The following is a 22289-nucleotide window of genomic DNA, read 5'->3' as shown; positions in this document are numbered from 1 at the left end:
GCAGGTCCTTACTGGTGGGTTCCACAGGAGGAGAAAATGGTTGACTGATTCCTCTAGAAAGATCCAGTGACAAATCCTAAGGGAACAAACACAAAGACTATGAGCTTCAGGTAGGTACTCAAGAGACTGATCAAAAAGCTTAAAATAGCCTGACAACAAGAGGTGGCCAGAGTGACTACCAGTAGACGTTAATCATCCAGCACTGAGTGAAGGCTCTGCTGCTCCTTTATCCCCAGCACTCTGATGAGGCAGATGAACTCCACCTGTGAAGGCTGCCCAGGCTCTCCACCAAGATCCTCGCTGGAAGAGATGTGTTACTCGCACTCACACATGCACACAGGAACCCTGACAAGAATGACCTAATCAAAGGCCAGGTCTGACTTCAACTCTGTGAGAAATTGTGACATGATTTGAAAATTTACATACATTGATGCTCTTTATCAGATCTGACTGACCTTGAGCCACTTTGCTGAGAAGAAAAAGCAAAAGTTTCAGTCTGTAGAGACATCAATCCCTTCTGACGTTGGAGTATTAATAGCTGCAAATGGCGATTCTACAATGTAATTTACTCAGGTTGGTGGAGTAAATAAATGTCTCAAATTTTTATAAACAGAAACTTTTGAAAAACCAAAAATAAAATATCTTTTATTTATGTACTACTTTATGTTTGTTTACTGTATAAAATCCCAGCTGCATAAACGTTTGGAGTTGTAATGTCATAAAGGAGATTTTTTTTCTCAGAGCCTTTTAGAAGGAAAAATTGAAGCTAACATTTCTTTAGCATCTACAACAAATCATATTTACTGGGGGTGGGAGGGGCAGTCTGGTTTTCACCCACTTAAACAGATCCACTGATCTTCACACATCATCTCTGTAACTTTCATTGGATATCTCTTTTTGTCTCTTCCTGCTCATTTACAATGGATGTGATGCAGAATTTGTGTGAGCGATGCACCAAGTGGGTGCCACAAGAGAGAGCATCCCCCACTCATACGTCTTTCATCCTAATCCCCAGTCCCTGTCCAAGAAAGGGCCTCCTTTTCACTCGTCTGCCCCAGAGCCTCTTTTTTTCGTGACCTCTCTATGTCTCCCCCAGAGCTTTCTCCCATGGCCAGAAACCATGCATGCTAACACACACAGCAGCACACGTGTGCATTGTCGCCTATAGCCAGAAACCACGTGACTGGAGAGTCGTCCACGTTTGAACAGCATCTTATTTTAACCCCTACCAAAAGAGAAACCAAGCCCGGGTCAGAACGTATTTGCTCCAAACTGCGGAACAGAGGATGTTTAATGCCAGGATCTGCAGAACTGACACAGCCTCTTACTATATGCTTTTGCCTGAAGGTGGAAGCAGATTTACTGCCAGGCTGACTAACACAGCTGCTGGGGGAGCATGTCTCTCGTTAAAGGAATTGTCCTCAATAGATATGGACGTTTGGCAGCACGTTACGTAACTGACTGGGGATCATCTCCAGGCGGCGTGGGTGTTGGGATTCAGTGTGTGTGTGCATGTGTGTGTGTGTGTGTGTCTAAGAGAGTGAGTGGGTGAAAGTTTTTTTTTTCCGCTGGGTTGAGCGACTTTGAGTGCCTCAAATAAACTTAAATAGAATCAAATAAACTTAATGTTTAATACAAAATGTATAAGCATCCTGCTTTTCTAAATGCGGATAATAAGAAACTAATTAATGTCAGTTTATTACAGACATGTAATGCTTTTCACGTGTTATTTTATTATAAGAAGTGGTGCAGTAGCACTGAATATTTGTACGCTCCACATGTTCTTTGTGAGTAGGTCATCTGTGCCCTCTTTGTCATTACCTGTCATATTTAACACACCTTGGTGGCATGTGCAAAGAAAGGTTTGCTGAATTAAGTACATGAATGTCAATTAAAGTCAAGTTATGTTATCCAATATACAGTAATTACTTTACCCACATTTAATCAGACATTTTTTTGATCTGATACAACAAAAGCGGGCTTGTTTAGGGCACTCTGCACAGCAGATGAAACCTATACAGAATTGTCCTATTTTGTGTTTTTATTTGTTTATTTAATTTAATTTGTCCCTCTCGATCATATTACATGGCATAGAGCACAAGTAAGAACAAAACATAGCAGCTGCCACGACTGCAACTATCAAAGTTATCTAAACATAATCTAGCAACATGTTCAAAACTAATTCATGTCCATGTGCCGTTTCAGTCCTTTTGAATATCGTCAGTAGTAGCCTGAAGACTGATGCGGAAATAATAGTAATTCTTGGTTAAAAAAAAAACATATTTGTAGTTCATAATAAAATAAATACACTCTGACGATATTTTAATTTATTTAGTTGTATCTGTATAGTAATTTAAATGCTTTTTGTCAGGGGGACTTTTGATTTGTGAACGGCATAAAAATGACACATCAAAGCAAAGGGAGACGTGAGTTCAGCCAAAGTTAAAGAGTATCTCATTAAAGTGGCTGAATTTAGCATTTAAGCTGTATAGCTCTCTGGGTTGTTTTGGTTGGTTATGTCACATTAAGAAAATACATTTTTCCATAATCAATGTAATAAATGTCTTAAAAGGTTTAGAGGTATTTACAGTGACTCAGAAACTGCATCTGTGTGAGTAAGAAAGCTTTTTGAGTGAAAGGATGGGAGCAGCTCTTCAGCCGGGCTGGTGGTGTGTGTTGAAGCTGAGCGGTGAAATTTTATTCTGTAAGGAAATCTAAACACTTCCAATAGAGTGACTCTAATCCCTCACATTGTAAACATATCGCTCTGCTCTCAGCACAGAGGCTCTCTGTCTGCGCTGGGTTCAGGGATTTGGTGTTGGCTTGCTCTCTGCCTGGTGTGACCCCACCCCTGGTAAATACAGGCTTGGAGGTTTCCTCCGTTGATAAAAATACACCAGCCTCTTTGCAGAGAGGGAGAACGACAGATCCAGATGTCGGGGGAAAAAACCCAACAAATTCTTCTCTTTTGCACGTCCATTGTGCATTTGGAGCTGGAGATTTGCACTTTACAACATTACAAGAGTTATTCTATGTTGTTGTTGTTTTTTAGAGATTTTAAAATGTGTGACATCTTTAAGAAATGTTTTAACTACTAGAGACTAACTGTTATGTATGGTTATGAGCGTTACAAGTTTGTTTTCTCGAAATGTCAACGGCAATAAAGGTTTTTTTTCCCGCTTTCCGTCATTTTTGACCCTCTTGAACTACCGTACTTTACTCATCGTGACATCAGCAAGCTGTTGTTTGAGTTAGCTTCAAGCTGACTGTCCTGAACCTGCAACAGGTAGATTCTCAATAAAAGGCCGGAGTCCTGAAGCCGGAAGAAAAGTTTTAGTTATTTTAAGGGATCCATCTGAGTAGTAAGAGTTTCTTATTAGGAAAAACAAAATGTTGAAGTGAGAAGGTCATCACTTTCTGACTAACTTCCTTGTTTGAACTAAAAGCAGATCTGTTATCATTGCTCCAGTGAAATCATTCCGGTAAGTAATTACTGATTTATGATCATATTAAGGTCAAGGAAGTTACACAAGAAGTTGATTTATTTCCATTAATTCGACGCTTTTTCACCCCCTTGATCTCTTTTGAGTAATATTTTATATACATTTGATCTCATTTGTACTCATGTCTCTTTATAGAAAGGAAAACTGCAAGCCTCTCCTCAGAAGGGCAACATGCTGATAATCTGAAGAAAATGCATCTAGGAAATCAAATGTGATCTCGTTGACCTCGTTTCTCTGCCCAAAACCAGTTGGCACCTAATCCGTATAATGAATCATACAGAACTGGAAAATCAAGGGACAGGACTGAGGGCTGTCTTTGACATTTTGGAAAAGGCACCTTCAGAGCGATTACTCAGCCTCACGTTCCAGTTGGGTGAGTCTCCTGAAGACACGATCATACACGCTTTGTGTCTGATCATCCTCCAGAGAGAAGCCCTGGCCCTGGAGAAGCTCCAGATGCTAGAGGACAACCCCCTTGCCAACCATCTGGCTGAAAAGTGGCACTCAGGCGGAGGTAAATTCGACGATTTCGGAGCTCACTGTAGCCTGTTTGAGGCCAAGACGGGAGAGTCTTTGTCATCGCTGGCTCGGGTTTTTAAAATTTTGTCTGAACAAAGGTTGTGCGATACACGTCTAAGGAATCTGGCTTACAAGAGAGCCATTTTCTGCGAATGCCTAAACACAAGCTCTCTGGAATATGAAAATTTTAGAGAGGAGGCCAGAGCTGTATGTGGGCCTCAGTTTACAGAGCCTATGTGCTTCCACTCCGATCTGAAATCGGAGTCTTCCATCGATCCATGCAGGGAAATCAGTGAAGGAAAGGCAACTTTAAATATTGCTGCTTCTCTGGATGAGTCTGCAAATGTTCACTGCCTGCCCACCCCCCTGCAAGACAGTCCGTCTGAGCCTTCATACCCTACTCATCTCGAGATAAGTCTTCCTCCAACAATTTCTTATCAAGGGGACAAAGCAACTGCTGAATCTCCAGGAAACCCAATATTAAATCCTTCCATCAATGACAATAAAACAGAAAATGTCCCAGAACAAATTCACTGTACACTCACTGTACCTCAGCACACATCGACTGAAATATCTCAGTTTGGAGCAGAGAAAAGCATTAAGATAGAAGAAGCGTCAATGAGGAGTAACGAGAGTGCAACCCAGCCACTAAAACCCTACACTCAGACTAAATCAAGCCTACCGGCTGCTACACACATTATTCTTCCAAGCAGTACTGGTCTAAAAAGCACACACATAAGCAAAGTAGATGAAGAGGAGGACGAGGAGGACATATTTTATGCATTCGTTATCTTGCATGCTCCAGAAGATTCGGATGTGGCAGAGAGCATGAAGGAAAAACTTGAGGCAGTCATCGGTATCGAAGGGGCAACTTTCTCAGGGGACTTTGCCGTTCCAGGAAAGAGCACTCTGAGGTGCGTGGAGGACGCCGTCAACAACTCTGCCTTCACCTTCCTTCTGCTCACGCGCAACTTCAACTCTCAAATGGTGGAAATGAAAACCAACATTGCCCTCATCAACTCTATAAACAACGCACACAAATTTAACACGGTTATCCCCCTGCTGCCTCTGGAGAACTGCATGCCAAAAGAGCAGATGCCCATCACCTTGCAGACATTGATGCCACTGGACGAGAGGAAGAACTTTGAGAGAAAACTGAAAAAGGCTTTTAATAAAGCAAAGATTGAAAAACAGAGAAAGATCTGGGTACAGGAACAGAGAATGAGGAGGTTGAAGGAAAAAGAGCGGCAGAGTCTTTACAGGGAGCAACAGCTTGTTCTTGGAGCTGCCGTACAACGAGAGCAGGACAGCGGGGATCCAGGGCCGCAGCGGCTGGCGCAAAACATTCACATCGAAAATGCAAACTATATTGTGATTGGGAATGACTCGACAATGACTGTGGGTGTAGAGGGAAGTGCCGACAAAGGTGGCCTAAGTTAAAGAAAGAGAAAAATGGAAGCATAAGAAGGTAGAAAGAAAATATTCTGAACACTAAAAGTGTTAAAGTTGGAGCAGCTGCGTGGTTTTCATTGCAAATTGTTTTATTGTTCTCAACACAGTCGGTAAAAGGGACAAATCAGCACTTCTACATACTACAAAGGAGGCGGAATCAAAGGAGAGACCAATCTTTAAGTATGGCTCAAGACTGCCACCTACTGACTGAAACTGAGCGTACAATCTCATGTCCACTCAGCTGTACGAACACTGTTTGGACACTAGAGGGTTCTGTCGGCACACTTTTATCATTGCCTTTCGCAGGCTGAAGTATCCAGGTAACGTGCTTTGAGTTTCCATAAAATGTTGCAAAAATAAATGTTTGCACAATAAGTTTGGTTGACTATGTGGGAAGAGGTTTGACACATCTGTAACTAAAAAATACATGCGACCTGTGGTTCTGTCATCTTTTAAAGATTTTTTTATTATACTTTAAGTTTGTATTATTATGCACACTTGAGCATTACTATAAGTATAGCAAGTAAACTACAGACCATGTACTAGAAAGTATGCCTCTATTTACAACACTGGAGAATTTTTAAGTTTATAAAAATATACTTTATGCACAATTTATGTGCAATTATTTTAGATTTACAAAAGTATACATTAAGTATGCAACAAGTACATTTAACCATACACTAATAGTGTGCTAGGCATCTAATTTTTGTTTATTGAAGTATATTTAAAGTACTCCACAAGTACATCCTTATCTATATTATTATTGCACTGGGTATATAATTACTGCACAATTTATCCTATTTTAAGAATAGTTTAAGTAGATTTTTTATGAATGACCAAAACTGAAATATAATATATTACAGTCTACAGTTTAATTAATATTACAGATTTACTTGGAAATTTGCTTAGCATATTAATTGTAGCATTGTGTTTACATGTTTAAATATTCTCAAAGTTAAATATATGTGCACTACACTGAAATGTATTTGCAAAATCACGACACAGAATATTGAGAACAATTTTGATATGTTTACATTCAATTTTAAAAATATACTATACAGGGGTTCTGTGGTGGCGGGGTTCAGGGTAATCTCTCTGATTACCCTGTTTCCTGTCAAACTACTTTCAAATAAAGGCCACTAGAGCCAACAAAACCTTTAAAAATATATACTATACAATGTATTAATAAATGCCTATCTAAATTTTTAAAATATACATTTCAAAAGCAAAAAGACGTATATGAGACAAAGTCTATCATAGCTATAAAAAAAGTAAACACAATAGTCTCTGCAGGATAAAATTCTTCTTTGTCAACAAAGGTAGAGGAAAAAAGTATGCATTTGCTTATAAAACTGGAAATAAAATAGTGTTTCTAACTGAGAATTGAAGTCCTCCATTGTATGTTTGGAAACAAAAATAAATATCTCAAAAGGAAAAACAAAAGAAACAACTTTTCTGACTGCTATGTACTACGTGATCCTGAAAAAGTACATTAATAATAGAGGTAAAACCTGAAAGTAAATGTGTATAGTGACAAACATTTTATTCTGCTATATTAAATTAATATAGCAGTACTTACAGTCAGAGATATACTGACTGTTAGTACTTTGTGGCAGAAAAGTAAAAAGAATAGAAGAAGTAAAAAGTATATCTTTAATATTGAATTACTGCTTAAATCTATTAATGTACTAAGTCTTACTCTTTATTCTTTTTAGTACAAGCAAAGTATACTTCACTAATCCATTCTCAAGTAAATAAAACATAACTTGTAGGAAGTAAACTTAAATTACTCTACCTCATATTTGGCATAAAATATGTATATTCCAAGTAAACTTCAATAAACGACTTTCTGCTAAGGGTTGGAATATCCAAGTAACTGTGATTGTGATTGTGAACAAACATCAGCAGGAACATTACAAGATCTCATGCAGCCAAAAACTCTGTTTTCTAACCATCTTTATATATGTCTTTATTTAACCAGGAAATCTTACTGAGATCATAAATCTGTTTTTTAAACGAAGCTATTAGAATGCCCTCAACATATAATCGAAATCTTAAACTTAAAATCCAGGCTTAATAACATTTTTTATTAATTATTCTGAGCATGGCCTTCAGGGTAAGACGGGGAAGCCGTATCACAATTATTATCAAACATCCACATTCTTCTTCATCCATTTAAAAGAAAAAAGTGTGAAGTTTTATACGTTTTTAGGGTAATTATTGCTGATAGCATGGGTTTTGATGGGATACAACAAGACTGCAAACACACAGAAAAGTTTTCAAACTAAGACAAAAGGATTCAACAAATGTCAAAAATTGGACAGGAGTAAAACTGCTCCATGGTATTGTGGGAGAAAACACAGATAAGCAGACCTGTATAGCAAAACTCCCTTATAAGCCTGTGGTGAAGCTAAGCTCATACCTCCATTTCAGCGGTTTTAAATTCCCCTTTGAGACTCCTAATTATTCTGAAATGGAGGAAGACTGATACCATCACCCATCTGGATGTGGCCATTCATCTCAGCAACCAGGAATGTTCTACGGTTTGAGAGCTGAATAACAGTGAAGCTGTAGTGAGATCCAAAAATCCATATGATCTGGCTGATGTGGTCAGCACTGGGAGAACATGAAAACTGTATGCAAAGAGACCACAGGCCTGGTTTCAAACCCAGAACCTCCTTGGTGCAAAGCAGTAGTGCTACAACTGTCCAGCCCAAAAGAGGAACCATTTCTGTAGTAATTATCAGGATGAGTGGAAAATGATAACAATTAAATATAGAGCAAAGAGGGAAAAAAACACTGTTTTAGTGTAATTTACGTTTACTTCTTACAAGCGATGTTTTTGGTGTAAAAATGTTAGAAACAAAAATAAATATATATATTTATCTAATTTCCAATATCTATTAAATATATATATATATATATATATATATATATATATCTTTGTTCACTTTCAGATTAAGTTTTTAAAAACAAGCTCATTAAGAACAACATTCAGAAAATGGTGGAAAATATGAACTTTATCGACTGAAAGTATCCTGAAATGTGTTTTTGAATATTTCCCCGGTAGTATTATTATGTCCTATAAATCTAATTTATTAATCATTGCTTACCGCTGTCAATCACTCTTGTCTGCATGCTGCTCAGTGTGCTAATGGCAGAGATACATGATGACTAGCCTTAGCGTTCATGGCAGCCTCTGTACTATATAACTGGCTGTAGTATAGCAGAGTGAAAGGGGAGGGGTGAACAGCGCCTACACAAGGATGATTTACACTGCTAAGACCCTCCTTTTGGTTCTGACTGGTTGTTTCTGTAAATGGAAATGGGAGCACTGGGCGACTGAGTGCTCAGTTTGCAGATTACTGTGTCATAATATACTGTCAGCCCTCACAATTTAAATATATTTGTAAAAAAAAAAAAAAAGTTACTGCAGCTTTAAGAAGCTTTTCAAATATCCCCAATTTATATTCAAATTGTTTAAAATATAACCCAATCATATCAGGCTTAATTAAGAAATTAAACGAACGTGCCAATTGGTTAAAAATTACGTAAGAGTAACGTAATATTTCTTTAAATCTGTCCGATCACTGCATATAAGAGCTCATTCTTTGGTATTTTCTCATCTCACTATGGAAACATCTGGGTTTGAGTCAGCAGCCATCCTGTCGCTAGTTTGTATTACATTGTGATGTCTCCTGACAGGATTGTAAAGACTGGGTGGGTGGATCGCGCCTGCGCAGTGCGCCTCGTCCACTGAACAGTGCGGCAGGAAAAGCGCAGAGAGTGGGGGAAAGGAGGAGATGAAAACAGTTAGGAAGGGGGAAAAGAAGAGCACGAACTAAAAACGGATCTTTTTTTTTTTTATTATTATTTTTTTTTTAATTTAACATAACCATGGGCAGGATCCCGTAGCTTTGCTCCTGAACCACACAGATTATCCGTTATGTCGTGAAATCCCAGGATACAAATGTCCGGGGATCTTCTTCAGGAATCCTGCCACTAAACTGCGCCGCGCTGTCACGATTTACGGAGGTAAAACTGAATATGAGTCTCAGTTAACCGAGGAGGGGGCCCTCATCAAGCTCATACCTAAATCACGCCCCTGATTTCTTTTTTTATTCTTTAATTAGCCGGAGGGGATTTTTTCTTTTTTCTTTTTTCTTTTTACTGCATTGAATTCCTCTGGACGAGATGTCATCCGCATTCAGGAGGAGCTCCTCCGGCTGACCGAGCCTCCAGCAGCAGAGGGACGCCGACGCACAGACGGACGATGGGAGATACGGCAGAGGACAGAGGGATGAGACGCACATTCATCGTCCCTGCCATCAAGAGCTTCGACCACTACGACTTCACCAGGGCCAAGATTTCCTGCAGCCTGACGTGGCTGGTGGCCAAGGCTTTCGGCTCGGGTAGGTGGCGCCTCCTTGGTGCTTTTGATTCGGAGGAGAAGAGTGGGGAAACGCCGCTTAAGGTAATCAACGAGCGTGTGATAATGTGGCGTGCTGGTGCGACTGTTTTGTAAACAGCGTCATGCAATCAGGATCTTACTGTGACAGACAAACGACGAAAACAGACATTCTGCCCAACAACATTTGGGCACAACTTATTCTGGGCTTTTCCTATTAGTTAGCTTCATCCCGTCAACGTTATTGGTTTACCCTTGCTACCTGCTGCCAATTATCCCATGTCAGGTCAGATATTGTGTAACTCTGAGTTCAGTTGTGGCTGTTTTAACCTATACAGGTTGGTATTCATGCATTATTGTGTGAGATTGGCGTAACGGAAGAAACTTGGTGTTTATGGACATGTACAACAGCTCAAGCACGGTTAGGCTGGACAAAGAGGTTCTCTCAGTTGTTTATTTGATTTAGTTCTTTACTTGGACTGGGCCACTTCAATACATGTACATGCTTTGATCTAAATCAATCCGTTGTAGCGTTTTAGGTTTGTTGACCTGCCATGGTCTAGAGGCCTCTAGCAGGTTTTTTTACAGTATGGTCCTGTATTAAGCATCCCAGCATGATGCTGCCACCTTGTTTTACGATAGGGATGATGTGCAGTGTTAGCTTTTTTGCCACAAAATAGTTTAACTATTGGCCAAAATTATCGTTTGATCTGAACAAACCTCCACCTTCCACATGGTGACAATGTCCCTATACAAGGCCTGAAGCAATCTGACTTTCAGTGAGAACTGCTTCCATAAAGGCCAGATTTCTTGAGTTCAAGACTAATCCAGTTGCAGTTGTGCCATACTCTTCCTTACTTCGATGATGGATTAAGCAGTACTCAGTGTGATGTCCACATCTTTTTTTAGATCTTATTCCTACTTTAACATCTACACAACTTTATCCCTGACATGTCTGTGCTCTTTGGTCTTCATGTTACTGTTTGTTCATGTTCTCAGAGAAACCTCAGAGGCCTTTACAGAACAGCTGGATTTATAAAGAAATAAATTACTGACAGGTGGGACTCTTATTAATAAAGAGCGTCTCAGAAAGCAGTCGGTTTTATGGGTGTCAGAGTAAAGGGGACTACATAGAAATGCATGCCACCTGTTTCAAGATTTTTGGTCATAAAAAAATTATCCAAACACTTTTGACGCATGTCAGAGGAGACTTGGTGCTAAAGAGTGAACTCAATTAAAATGAAGCAAACAAAATCTAAAACTCTGGAACACAGATACACAAAGATGTTGTTTGAGAACTTTCTTTATGTCAGAAAATAATCTCTGGGGCAGCTGCTCAAGAGTCTAATAGCTTTTGAGTATTTGTTTTAATAACACATGTCTATCCTACAGCGTTAAGATGTTTCAGGTTTGATCCCACCCTGCTGTCTCCAGGTCAAAGTGAAGTCTTTTCTTTAGCATCATACTTCTACTATCCTCCACACAGACAGACAGCCTTAAAGAGAACTAGGCAAAATGCTTAAACAAACCCATCGACCAGACTTTGAATGCCAATTAGGGCTCCTCTATGTTACAACCTGGTGGAGCTTGATATATTTGCAAGATGTGCAACAGTAGCAAGCGTGTGCTGTGGCTGCGGACACATTGCTGCTGTCCTGTTTTTTGGGGGGGGGTTTTTGCCTCGGCCTTCCAGTGACACAGTTTCAGCTCCTACCACTGAGGAGAACTGTGGCCCAATTCATGAGCGGTCCTCAGAGCCTCGTTTGGCCTAGATAGACCCGGAGAGCTGCAGGGAGAAGCTGCCAGTGGTCGGATGCAACAGTTTCCCCACTGGCTCAGAAACTTATGAGAGGCGGATTTTTACATGGACCTGGTTGTCTTGGGCTGTAACAAGCACACATTAGTGCTGGAGGACCTTTTGAGGATTAAACTTTTATTCATAGTAAGGAGAAGGGTTGTAAAACAGATTACTTAACCTGAAGAAGAAAAATTGTTTTCAAAATGAACATTTGATGAATTTCACCATTGGTAGAATGTAAATCCAACATATTTTCTTAGTTTATCTTTTACCAATTATACAGTAACCATTTAAAAGTAACATAAATGTTTTTTTTTTGTTTGTTTTTTTTTGGTATTTTTCACCAATCTTGTTTAAGGATTTCTCAGCTGCCAGTTGGCATCAAATCTGCTGCCTGTGAATTAAATCTGCTGCTGAAAAATTACATTTGACACACTCCAGGAGAGTCTGTTTCAATTTAACTGGATAGGTCAAGATTTTATTGAGCTGGTGTTGGGAGCTCTGAGCAGAAACTCATTTAAATGACAGTCTGTCGCTGGCTTGATACCCAGTACTCTGACTTATCATGTACAGCACCTCAAACAGTACAGAAACAATACTGACTCTGGCAATTTAGGACATGGCAGAGATGAACTACAACTAGATAAAGATTTTATTGTCTTGAACAAGTTCAACATCAAATCATACAGTTTCCATAAGATTGTGCTTTAAAACAAAGAGGTCTTTTAACTTATGCTCTTATACTGTCCACTTTATTGCTTAAATCCCACAAGTACCAGGATGTGTCATCCAAATGTCGCAGCTAAAATGAAACCAGAAAAAATATGTCCATGTCTAATTTTGATGAAATTGTCTGAATTGTTGCCTCAGTTTCTTATCGTTTGCTGACACTCAGTGTGGACTTCTATAACCTAGCTGCTTAAAGGTTTGACGTGTTGCGTATTCAGACATGGTTTTCTACATAAGTTGGTTGTTTGAGCTACTAATTTGCCTTTCTGTTGTCTACAGATAGTCCACCCTTTTTCCTTTGAAATCAATGGTATTGTAATCCATACAGAAAACCTATTTTTATTAGTTTATCAGCACAAAATCGCAGCGAAATATATTTAGTGAAAAACGCTGCTTGTACATCAAAGATAATGTTAAAAGTATGTAAATATGCTCACTATTGAAAGTCATCCATAACATATTCCTGCAGCCTTATTGATATGCAAAACTGCATTTCATATGACTCCCATACATTACATTTTATTTGTAATAGACCTCATAATCTCTTAGGAAGTGAGTAAAAAGAATTCTCTCTGTTTTGTTTTTCCTTGGAGTTTTCACTGCCTCTCGTTGGGATCCGGATATCTGCTCTGGTCATTGAAGTGGCTCTAGTTAACTCCATCAGCTGCTACTCTGAGCAGGTAAACCTCCAGCTGGCACTGGACCAGCATCGAAAGCAATGGGTTGAGAAATAACATTTATGACAGAAGGGAAAAAAGATTTGGAGAACATCTTGAGAGGATGTCAAGAAAATACAGTATAACCAGGGACACTGCAACAGACTATCTCAAAGCATCTACTTTTTTTTTTTTTTTTTAACTGAGATGAACAAAAACATTTAGAATAAAAACAATGTGCAAACAACAATTTCCATCTCATAGTTACCAAGTAAAATCTAATAGAAGAAATCACAAATTTTGTATTTTTGCACTTTGTTTCAGTCTTTCTTTAATGACCTTGCACCTGGAGTAGGTGTTGGCATTTGATCTGTTTTTGTTATAGAGTTTGAGCTTGAAGTTGTGTCAGTGATGGCCAAAACACTACACTCCTAGACAGTTGTTTCAGAAAAGCATCCCTGAGTTCATGCAGTGATTTCTGCTACAGACTCTTGTTTTCAATCCAGCTCTGCCTGAGGGACTGGAGATCACAGCCTTTTCGTAACAGTCACAAGCCTTGTTAGATTTGCACCAGGAGTGTGTGGGACCCTCAGTGTTACTATGCAGTGAAAACAAAATCCCAGTCATATTTAATGATGCACAGTTTAAGCAGCTTTCTTTTGGCTCTTGTGTCAACTCATTGAAATGTTCTTAATAGTTTTGATATTTCTGATGGAAGAGTGCAGTGATTGAAGCTATAAGCAGGGTTTCCCTCAGTGTTTTTAAGCCTGGCAGGCCACCAGGCTTTAATTGTCCCCCCACTAGGCTAAGCATTGCTTATTTTTTTAAGTCTTGTTAAAATGTTTGCATTTTTTAAGACTTTACAGTTGGTGTTCAGGTATTAATCTTCCAATCTTTTAATATAAAACATACTTATCAAGTGATATTTTAAAATTTCCTGTCAACTTTAAACATTTTTTAACTCAAAAAACACAGTGGATGAATGACTGCCCTAGCCCCCAACCACCAGGCTTACCAAGTTTTATGGGGGAAACCTTGTATAAGCAATGTTAGATATACATGTAGACATAGTCAAATAAATGTTACTGATGTTTTTAAAGGACACTTTTGCTAATTAGTCATCAGGTTTAAGTTGGCTGTCTCCCTCTGCTGAACCCTTTCTGTAATTGTAGGTTTGAATGGGATCTATCGCACAGTAATCTTGATCAGTTAAGCTAAAACTAACTTTTTAATGTGATTGTTTGCATCTTAAAAAAACACAACTTGCAGTAAGCCAATGGAGATAAGCACAGTTCCCAGGGGTCTCCAGAGGAGCGGTCTTCTCCATGCCTGGACTTCCTGTGGCAGCTACTTCCTGTCTGTTTCCTCTTTGATGGCCAACACAAAGGCAACTCAACAAGGCAGATTTTTGATGAACTTAAAAAAAAAAAAGTTGTGCTTGTTGTGTAATTGTTTTTGCTGCTGTTTGTTGTTTTTAAAAATAATTTCTTTTAAACTCTTTAAGAATCAGTCTTTATGTGAATAGAAAGCTGCTGTGATTGTTTTCTGTAAGTGGATTTGTACAGAAACTGAACATTTCTACAAAAAACAAGAGTCATCTTAAACCAAAGTCACTCTAGTGAACAAATCATCATCCTTGAGTGAGAATAGCTTTGCTAATTAACTCTAATCTGTTGACGTGGTTACAGGTCAGACTAGTTAAAGAGTTATGATGCAGAAGTTCTCATTATAAAGAGGTCTAACATCTGCGTGTTGCTCTAAATATCTCCTTTCATCACCCAGTGTGGCTGCATGGGGAGGCCGCTGTGACCACAGCTTCTGGAAAACTGCAGAGAGCGGATCACAAGCCGACTGGATGTTATATTTGTGTCTCTGAAGCGAGCGTTGCATATTGGTTTTCTGAAGACATTTAGTCAAGCTTAATGTCTTTGCTCTGAGCTTGTTTTGAAGGGGAAATATGTTCCTTTAAGCAGGATTCCTTTAGTTCTCTTTGTTTTCCTCGGTGTGCTACAGAGACAGGCAAAGAGGAAATGACCCCCACACACCAGGGATACACACTCATACAGGAGCATGAGTGTGTCACAGCACACTCCCCTAGAAACATTCCTACACAGGAGCCTTGTCTGAACACTGCACCAGTAGGAAAGAAATGAATGCTTACGGGAGACTATTTATGAGGAGTATCGTTGAGTTCTGAGTCACAATTTGTGGTTACAAACAACAGGACGTCATGAAGAAAATGAAAAGCTCAAGAGGAGCAACACAGTCCTGAGTCCCTGCGTGTGCGTGTAAGACTTAGTTTCTATTTTTGCAAAAAGTAACTCCCTGTAATGCCTTTTAAGATTACCGGTACACATCTAAATGAAAGAAATGCCTTCTGTAGTCATGGAAACACAACTGAATGTGAGTTTATGTTCATCCATGTTCATGTTTTCAAATCAGTTTTGGCTATGTCAAGTATTTTATATACGTGGATCAAACTGTGGCAGTATGGTATGTGTGATGTGGCTCACCCCCCAGGGTGCCGCCGACTTTTGGGGTGACATGAGCTTTCCTAAAACTGATGCTTTCCTAAAACTGATGCTTTCCTAAAACTGATGCTTTCCTAAAACTGATGCTTTCCTAAAACTGATGTTTTCCTAAAACTGAAAAAGAGTGAGCTGTTAGTTGTGAATTTTGTACTAAAAGTGACCCCTACCTATTTGTGCTTCAATTTTCACAGATTCACATATTTGTATATTTTTCTGCTGAGCGAGACTCCCAACTACTCATGGAAAATTAGCCTCTTTGGAGATTTCCATGTATACCATATCTAAAATATTTAAAATAAAACACAACTTGGGAAACTAGAATACCTAGGTACGATGCTAGTTGACACGCTATTAATTGGCATTTGCAACGCAGCCAAGGATAGACATTTATATTCCTTGGCGCTGATTGGCTCGAACCCCAAGATCAAAAATAAGGAAGACTGTCAATATTAGCTTCTGCAGAAATGCTGAGATGGTTTTCTCTGTGTGTATTAATGCATATTAAGGTAAATTGGTGTTTGAACTCTTAAGAGGCTGTTTTCACAGGAGGCCTCAAGTATTTGTGGATTTTAGGTATTTCACATATAGAGTGGTTGAATATAAACACAGGGTGAATATTTATTATTTATTGCACTTCATGAAACTCTAGGAAGCAACTTGCAAATATTTTATATGTGTGGTTGTACTCTAGCTTAGCGATGCACTCTCTCTTTGGATTCTTCTCCTACCAGTTGTTAAATACAGACAGATTTCTGTCTGCGGAAACATTTACTGTTCAAAGTAAGAGTAGCGATGAGCGTCATGCACCTCAAGGGAACTAGAAAAGGGGCATTCTGAAGAGTAGGACCTGTTAGCGGCAGCAGTAAAAACGCCCCTAGCATTTTCTGCGAACCCACTTCACACCCGCTGTGTCTGGTTGACATCTGATGCCAAGCAAACCTTTTTATGAACCGGTTCTGTTCAGGAACATCAAGAGTATCCTACACCGTGTTCCAAATTATTATGCAAGTGATATTTTCTCAGATTTTCTTAAATGGTCAATGCAAATCATGGTCAGTATAATTTTCAAGTCATGAACTATTACAGTATAAATCAAATTTCACTGAACAAAGCTCCTCATAAGAACAGCATTTTTTTCAAAAATAAAAAACTCAAAACACACTGTTCCAAATTATTATGCACAGCAGATTTTCTAAACATTTTATGGATTATAAAAAACTGCAAACTGCACATTATGCACATTATGTGGTCACATGTACTAAAATCAAAAGTTATTCCAATCAAAAACATCTTAACAGACCGAGTTCCATGTTAACATAGGAGCCCTTCTTTGCTATAACCTGCACAATTCTTGATCCATTGAACTTGTAAGTTTGTGGAAAGTTTCTGCTTGAATTTCTTTGCAAGATGTTAGAAAACCTTCCCAGAGCTGCTGTTTTGATATGAACTGCATTCAGATCTTCTGCTTGAGGAAACTCCAAAGGTTCTCAATAGGGTTGAGGTCAAAGGAGAATGGTGACCACACCATGAGTTTCTCCCCTTTTATGCCCATAGCAGCCAATGACAGTGGTATTCCTTGCAGCATGAGATGGTGCATTGTCATGCATGAATATGATTTTGCTACTGAAGGTACGGCTCTTCTTTTTGAACCATGAAAGGAAGTGATCAGTCAGAAAGTCCAGGTCATTTTCACACCTTCAGAGACTCTGAAGGAACCGACCAATGATTCTCTCCCCATGATTTCGGCCCAAAAAATGACTCCACCATCTCCTTGCTGACGTCACAGCCGTGTTGGGACATGGTGGCCATCCACCACCAATCCACTACTGCGTCCATCTGGACCACCCAGGGTTGCACAGCAGTCATCAGTGAACAAGTCTGTTTGAAAATTAATCTTCATGTATGGCTGGGCCCACTGTGACCGTTTCTGCTTGTGAGTACTGGTTAGGGGCCGAATAGTAAGTTCATGCACCACAAACCGCTGGAAGATCCTCCACCTTGAGGTTCCAGAGGCTCCAGCAGCTTCAAATAACCGTTTGCTACTTTGTAAGGGCATTTTAACAGCTGCTCTCTTAATCCGACAAATTTGTCTAACAGAAACCTTCCTCATAATGCCTTTATCTGTACAAACCCATCTTTGTTGTGAATCAGCCACAAATCTCTTCACAGTATGAAAACGCTTCAGTTTTCGTTAAATATCTATTATTTTCATATTTTGTCATACGGCACTACACTATCTGATGATTTTTTTCAGCAGAGAGATCCTTTCTCTTTCCCATATTGCTTGAAACCTGTGGCCTGCTTAATAATGTGGAACATCCTTCTTAAGTAGATTTCCTTTAATTGAGCTCACCAGACAAACTAATCAACCAGCTCTCTGAAATTAATTATACTGATTCAAAGAGCCCTGACACACAATACCATCTATAAATTTAATAGCACAACAAAAAATGTTTATTTTTATGACACTTTAATCCAATTTGCATAATAATTTGGAACACGATGTATACTGGAGCCCACTTCAGCACCAGTCTTCTAATGTGTGTTGGAAAATAAGGCAACCAAAGTTTGCCTTTTCAGACTATTTCTCTCTTGATCTTTCCTTCTCTCTGCTTTTAGATGCCGTTCCAGAGGAGCTGGCCGAGCCCTTCTACAGGGACCAGTACAACCAGGAACACCTGAAGCCTCCCGTCGCCTGCCTGCTTCAGTCCGCTGAGCTGTACTGCCGAGCAGGAAGCCTGATCCTCCGCAGCGATGCTGTCAAACCTCTACTGGGACACAACGCCGTCATTCAGGCCCTGGCCCAGAAGGGGCTGTATGTCACAGACCAGGACAGACTGGTCACCGAGAGAGACCTGACCAGCATGCCTATACACATGGTGAGTGGAGATGTTCCCACCATGGGATTCAGGAACAACGTGGGTTTAAAACAGGAGATTTTACATTGTTCCTTTGTTATTTTATATCCCTTCTATCAGTGTGAAATCATTGTAAAAGATTCAGATTTGGGAATCATAGAGATAGGTGACTTAAAACTCAGGTGTGATTTGCTACATGCAGGTGTAAAAACTGGAAACTTTCATAAAATTATGGTTAAAAGAACCTAAATCCATGTGCACAAGAAAATGATTCAACTGCCATGCAAGAGTTTACTTGACAATCTGATGACATGAAGCTCATGAGGCAGAAGAAGGCAGAATAACACAGCTTGACATGAAGCAGAAGATCTGAAACGGATTAAGTTTCAGATCTTAATTATCCAAATATCAAATTGGATAATTTAGATCCAATTTAATTCCTTATTGATTGGGAACATAAAATTCCCGATCAATAGGAAGTGTTCACAAGCTTTTACTTTTTGCAGGGTTTTTCATTGTCATATTTTGGTGTTGAGTGCCATGCATTTTTAAAAAGAAGATTTCTTTTTATATTAAAACAAGATTTTTAGCTAAAATGTTTTAGTTCATGAGGGGAAAACACTTTTTAACATCTTATAAAACTATTGTTCTGTTGAACCATAGCAGTTTGTTTCATTTGTGTATTTTAGGTTTTTTATTTATATTTGGTAGGCGATTTCAGACTGTTTTTTGTTGGCCAAAATTAGTTTACATTTATATTTATTCTTGATTTTTTTGATACATTAAATGTGTGATTTTGTGTATATATAAATACATTTTTGTTCTGGTGACTATTTAACAAAGGAAAGTAAAACATGTATGTGCCACCTGTTTTGCTGCATGCACCCTTCTGATGCAGCATTTTTTGCAGCTTAGCACTCCTGTTCTCATTTTTGTTGCTGCAGATAATTGAATTTTATTTCAAGTTAACAGGTTGAGGACATTTTTTACATTCAGGTTTGATTTGACTCATGGCATCGTTTATCAATTGAGAAATTCACAAAGAAGGGAGTGAAGTGTGATGATTTGTTCGTTCACACCTCCTTCCTGGTGCATTTTCAGTGATTTAGTGACTACATTAAGTAGATATATGACGCTGATTTCTAATTCCGTCCCAAATGTATTGATCTTCTTTTGTGCGGTGCTGCTTGTTAATCTCTCCTCGTCTCTGGTTATTAAAAGAAATTTAAGAAGTGTGTTCCTGCGGACTCAGTGGGAACCTTTTTAATGACGCTGAAGTGGAGGCTTTTCTGTTCGGGTTATGGTGCATCTGCAGAAAAAATGATGACCTCATGGTTTTCCAAATACTGTGCGCCAGAGGAATAACTCATGTCGGGGAGGCGGAGGAGGACGACCAGAAGGAGGAGTATGGCATTTTGTCAGAGGGTGAATGAATGAGGAAAAGAGGCAATTTAGGGGCAGCCATTTGGGTGTGATCCAGGAGGAAGCAGGAAAGTAAAGCAGGACAGGGGAGGAAAGGGTGAAGACAGTGGAAGATAGATGTAATCGGGGAGAGGGAGAAGAGCTGTGAAGGAGGAAGAGGATGAGGAGGAAAGACGGAGAAAATGAGTGTAACAGACAGTGGTAATGTAGCCATCTGGAAGGAGGTGAGAGGAGGGGAGAAGGAGCAGCAGGAGGAGGAGTGTGGAGCTGGCAAAGAAGGAGACGAGGAAGGCATAATGTGCACCACTGCAGCAATGTGGTGGGTGGGGTCTCACACTGAGCTAAAGCCCGCTTGGTGCTCAAATGATACCCTCTCTCCAAAGCACATGCATCTCTTTTGTGCTGTCAGACATCCAGCAAGATTTATTGGCCTTTTCTACAAATAATTTAAAATATTTGTTTGTATTTTCCATGTATGCTTCACGTACGGTTAGTGTAACGCTAAGATGAAAAAGCGACGAATGAGGCAGAGTGGGAGTGGAAAGTGCAAACCTGCAGAGGGGGCGTGCATCATCGCTAAATCTTCACCTTCATCTGGCGAATGAAGGTGAAGAAAAAAGTGGGATTGGAATTAGCTGGTGTGAAGTTGTGCAGAAAACAACTGGTGTGACTGAATGGACAGTTCTTTGTGTCTGTGGACAGCGTGGCTGCTTAGATTATGTTTGTCCAGGTGTATTTTACTTCCTTTGATCAAGGACAGACACGAACACACCCCTGCAGCCATGCAATCGGTGAAAGAATACCGATTCACCTCTTAAGTGGTGTGTTTGAGCATGCTGCAGCTTTGTACCACTCTTTGTATCCACTGTTTGCCATTTCCATGGCCTTATAAGGCGTGTCTGTCACTGTGAGGGGTTTTAGACACACGCATGCATTCACACACATGCACCATAAAAGTCTTTGTGAAGGCATAATAGGCAGCACATGGTTTTAAGGCCAGGCTGTAGAGACAACAGTGGTATCTTCTTTTCCTGTTCAAGAGAAGTTACAGCACAAAACAATAATTACCCCCCGAGGTTTGACGATCGACAACAAGCTTCTTTGTATTTTAACAGTGTAGTTTTTCCTTAATTTCACAATGTTCTGCAGATATTTGTTTTACACTAAAATTTGAATGAAGCAGATTCAGATATGTTTTTGTAATATGGAAATGTGGAAATGTTTTAAGGATGTGACTCAATTTGCAAGCCTGTAAAGGTAAAAGGTAAAGGTAATTTTATTTATGTAGCACATTTCCAGCAACAAGGCAATACAAAGTGCTTATGCAAAGTGCTGTAAGTAGTTCCAGCTTTTGTCTGCCCTTTTCTTCTTCCTTTTGTCCTGACCTCTCACCTATTTGCTCTCCAGAATACTGAGTGTAGTGCAGCAGAACCACTTACTGTAGAGGTGCAGTACAAGTGTTTGGTATTAACTCAAAGAAACCGACCAGCATTGTTTATTTTTATTCAGCCAAAGGAAGTGTAAGAAAAACCGTTGAAGTACCGATTGGTTGTAAGTTACAATAACAGTGTGAATCACTGCTGTTTTCTGGACATTAAACAAAACATTAAGTCATTAGAAATTTAGACCAAATTATACTTTTGTGGAAGTCAGCAGAAAAAGTTGATGACGCCACACTTCCATCACTAAATTAGGCATGTCTTTCAAAATAGCCACATTTAAGCAGTCTCTAAGTATTAAAGTATATTTTTAAACCTCATTGTTGTTAGATTGTGACAGTCAGCGCTGTTAATGCTGTAAGTGTTGTTGAAAATGGGCAAAAAGTACACTTTTTTACTTTTGCCTATTTATACCAGAAGAAACCACACACCAAATTTGTCATATTATATAAACTAAAATGACATTTCACAAACACTCTAGCAAAAAAAACCAAAAATGGTTTCAATTTCTATCCCTCAATTATTGTGAAAGCCACAAAACAAAACAAAATAAAAAAAAAAAATTATTATTATCATGAAGTGGGATCTTAACCTGTGGATAAAAATATCATCTCACCACTTTTCATTCCTCTCTAAAAGAAATGTGCGGTGGTGAGATGAAGCCAAAATGTTATGTTGTCTTAAAACTATAGTTAGCAAGCTATAAGTGGCTTGATTGTTAAGGAGCAGTCTTGCAGGCTAACAGCTAATTTCAGCTTCTTATACACCCAGTGTTGCTATAGCAACTAGCCAGGAAAGCGTAATATTCTGACCAAAGAAATGCTTGAAATATACTACTCAATTTATGGCAGTTAATGTATTATTTTTGCTTTTGTCATAAAAATAAAATCAATAAAATAATTACAATAAATAAATGTTGCATATATACAACTGAATACACCTTGTACATATTTCCATTTATGGTAAAAAAAAAA

General features: G+C 39.1%; 2 protein-coding genes across 6 annotated transcripts in view; both read left to right on the top strand.

Annotated features, from left to right (window-relative positions):
* Positions 1 to 3210: 3210 nt before the first annotated feature.
* Positions 3211 to 5917, top strand: ticam1 (TIR domain containing adaptor molecule 1). The gene is made up of 2 exons (XM_028021717.1): positions 3211 to 3482; positions 3639 to 5917. The coding sequence occupies exon 2, from the start codon at positions 3771 to 3773 to the stop codon at positions 5460 to 5462; it is 1692 nt and encodes a 563-aa protein (XP_027877518.1). The 5' UTR covers positions 3211 to 3482; positions 3639 to 3770; the 3' UTR covers positions 5463 to 5917.
* A 3315-nt stretch (positions 5918 to 9232) lies between these two features.
* camsap2b (calmodulin regulated spectrin-associated protein family, member 2b) overlaps positions 9233 to 22289 on the top strand; it is a 34308-nt gene continuing 21251 nt past the window's right edge. For 2 of the 5 annotated variants that reach the window (XM_028020607.1, XM_028020608.1), the window contains exons 1-2: positions 9234 to 9886; positions 18216 to 18475. In XM_028020607.1, the coding sequence (XP_027876408.1) occupies positions 9748 to 9886; positions 18216 to 18475 (399 nt within the window). In that variant the 5' untranslated portion in view covers positions 9234 to 9747. Of the gene's footprint in view, positions 9887 to 13073; positions 13090 to 18215; positions 18476 to 22289 lie in introns of those variants that run through there. The other 3 variants (XM_028020606.1, XM_028020610.1, XM_028020609.1) reach the window with 3 other exon arrangements.

The sequence above is a fragment of the Xiphophorus couchianus genome, chromosome 6, assembly GCF_001444195.1.
Source record: "Xiphophorus couchianus chromosome 6, X_couchianus-1.0, whole genome shotgun sequence".
NCBI lineage: Eukaryota > Metazoa > Chordata > Actinopteri > Cyprinodontiformes > Poeciliidae > Xiphophorus > Xiphophorus couchianus.
Note: the sequence above shows the minus strand (reverse complement) of the source record. Positions and strands in the feature narration are given on the sequence as shown.